Source organism: Vigna umbellata, chromosome 1 (genome assembly GCF_029865625.1).
Source record: "Vigna umbellata cultivar VRB3 chromosome 1, Vumbellata_1.0, whole genome shotgun sequence".
In the NCBI taxonomy this organism is placed as follows: Eukaryota; Viridiplantae; Streptophyta; class Magnoliopsida; order Fabales; family Fabaceae; genus Vigna; species Vigna umbellata.
This window is the reverse complement of record NC_142165.1, coordinates 10,465,334-10,467,183: the sequence shown is the minus strand read 5'-3', so window position 1 is coordinate 10,467,183 and position 1,850 is coordinate 10,465,334. Positions and strand designations below refer to the sequence as shown.

General features: G+C 39.8%; 1 protein-coding gene across 1 annotated transcript; it reads left to right on the top strand.

Moving 5' to 3' along the window:
- LOC148204596 (1-aminocyclopropane-1-carboxylate oxidase-like) lies at positions 1 to 1,501 on the top strand. Its single transcript, XM_088094103.1, has 4 exons — positions 1 to 114; positions 235 to 461; positions 587 to 920; positions 1,002 to 1,501. The coding sequence occupies exons 1-4, from the start codon at positions 10 to 12 to the stop codon at positions 1,266 to 1,268; spliced, it is 933 nt and encodes a 310-aa protein (XP_087950229.1). The 5' UTR covers positions 1 to 9; the 3' UTR covers positions 1,269 to 1,501.
- The last annotated feature ends 349 nt before the right edge of the window (positions 1,502 to 1,850 follow it).

Below are 1,850 nucleotides of genomic sequence, written 5' to 3'. Positions count from 1 at the left end.
AAGTGAGAGATGGAGAAGTTTCCAGTGATCAACTTGGCGAATATCAACGGTGAGGAGAAGAAGGCTACCCTAGAGCAGATCGAAGATGCTTGCCAAAACTGGGGATTTTTTGAGGTACCCCACCAACTTCCTCATAAAACCTTTGTCATATAAGTCTGTATACATTTGCAAGCTAAGGTTTTGTTGATGTTGTTCATTTTGACTGTGCTAACTAAGATGCTTTCGTGATTGTAGTTGGTGAATCACGGAATACCCCACGAACTTCTTGATAGGGTGGAAAGGTTAACAAAAGAGCATTATAGGAAATGCATGGAGAAGAGGTTCAACGAGGCTGTGGGAAGCAAGGGGTTAGAGTGTGTCCAAGACGAATTGAAGGACATGGACTGGGAGAGCACCTTCTTCATGCGCCATCTTCCAACGTCCAACATCTCTGAAATCCCTGATCTCACAGAAGAGTACAGGTAAACAAATTGAAAACTAAGAGATTACCGTATATGCATGAATCCTGAGATATTTCTCGTAATGTGAAACATATATATCACTGTGTGCACTTGACATGTCTTAACTGGAGGAGGTGATGATGCAGGGATGCAATGAAGGAATTTGCAGAGAAATTGGAGAAACTGGCAGAGGAGTTGCTGGATATGCTGTGTGAAAATCTTGGATTGGAGAAGGGGTACTTGAAGAGGGCGTTTTATGGATCAAGAGGTCCTAATTTTGGGACAAAGGTGGCAAACTACCCTGCGTGTCCAAAGCCAGAATTGGTGAAGGGTCTTCGTGCCCATACAGATGCGGGTGGGATAATCCTTCTCTTGCAAGACGACAAGGTGAGTGGTCTTCAGCTTCTCAAAGATGGGCAATGGGTGGATGTGCCTCCCATGCGCCATTCTATTGTTGTTAACCTTGGCGACCAGATTGAGGTATGCTTACTAAAGACGTTTCTAGTTTATTAACTGTGTAACGTATTGTAGCTGTAGTAATTGTGATGAAACATTTTATAGGTAATAAGCAATGGGAAATACAAGAGTGTGGAACATCGTGTGATTGCTCGAAGTAATGGAACGAGAATGTCGGTGGCGTCATTCTACAACCCTGGCAGTGATGCTGTTATCTACCCAGCACCACCATTATTGGAGAGAGAGGCAAAGGAGGCAGAGATTGTGTACCCTAAATTTGTGTTTGAGGATTACATGAAGCTCTATGCTACGCTCAAGTTTCAACCAAAGGAGCCTAGATTTCAAGCCTTCAACGCTCTCAACTCCTCTTAGATTCCTTCCAACTCCCTCGCACCTTCATTATAAGTCTACAGCAACACAATACTCTACAAGAAGAATTTTTATTTATTTAAAATAAAAAAAGGATAAAGACTGAAATGCTGCAACACATTTATTTTCTAATTATTCAGTGCTTATTACAACTGCTGATTTGTTTACCTTCTTTATAATACAACGCAATTATTCTTATAATAAATAGTGTACTTTCCTCTTCCCTGGAATATTTGTTAGGTAGGTTGAATTCTAGTATTTTTATTTACTCCATTGTTTTTGGAAAATAATAAGAACCGACGTTACAGGGTTTTTCTACGAGGCAGATTTAATTGCCTTATGGAAGTAGGGAAAAAATTTAAAATTGCGTTTAGATAAGACGTGCAGTCTCCACACAACTTCAAAGGAGTCGAATTCTTGCTTCCACATGACTTCAAATTACGTTTATTTGCCCACACAACAAATATATTATTGTCTCGTTCAATGAGACAAATAAGTTAAAAGTAAATCAGAAGTGGATTTTCACCCAGCAAATATGTATTCTTGTCCAATGAGAGGTTGATTTCTGAAACTGATTATTTAGTC

Coding starts and splice junctions, on each gene's coding strand:
- LOC148204596 (XM_088094103.1), top strand. CDS start 10: ATGGAGAAGTTTCCAGTGATCAACTTGGCGAATATCAACGGTGAGGAG. Junction 115..234: donor AAAACTGGGGATTTTTTGAG/GTACCCCACCAA, acceptor TCGTGATTGTAG/TTGGTGAATCACGGAATACC. Junction 921..1,001: donor ACCTTGGCGACCAGATTGAG/GTATGCTTACTA, acceptor AACATTTTATAG/GTAATAAGCAATGGGAAATA.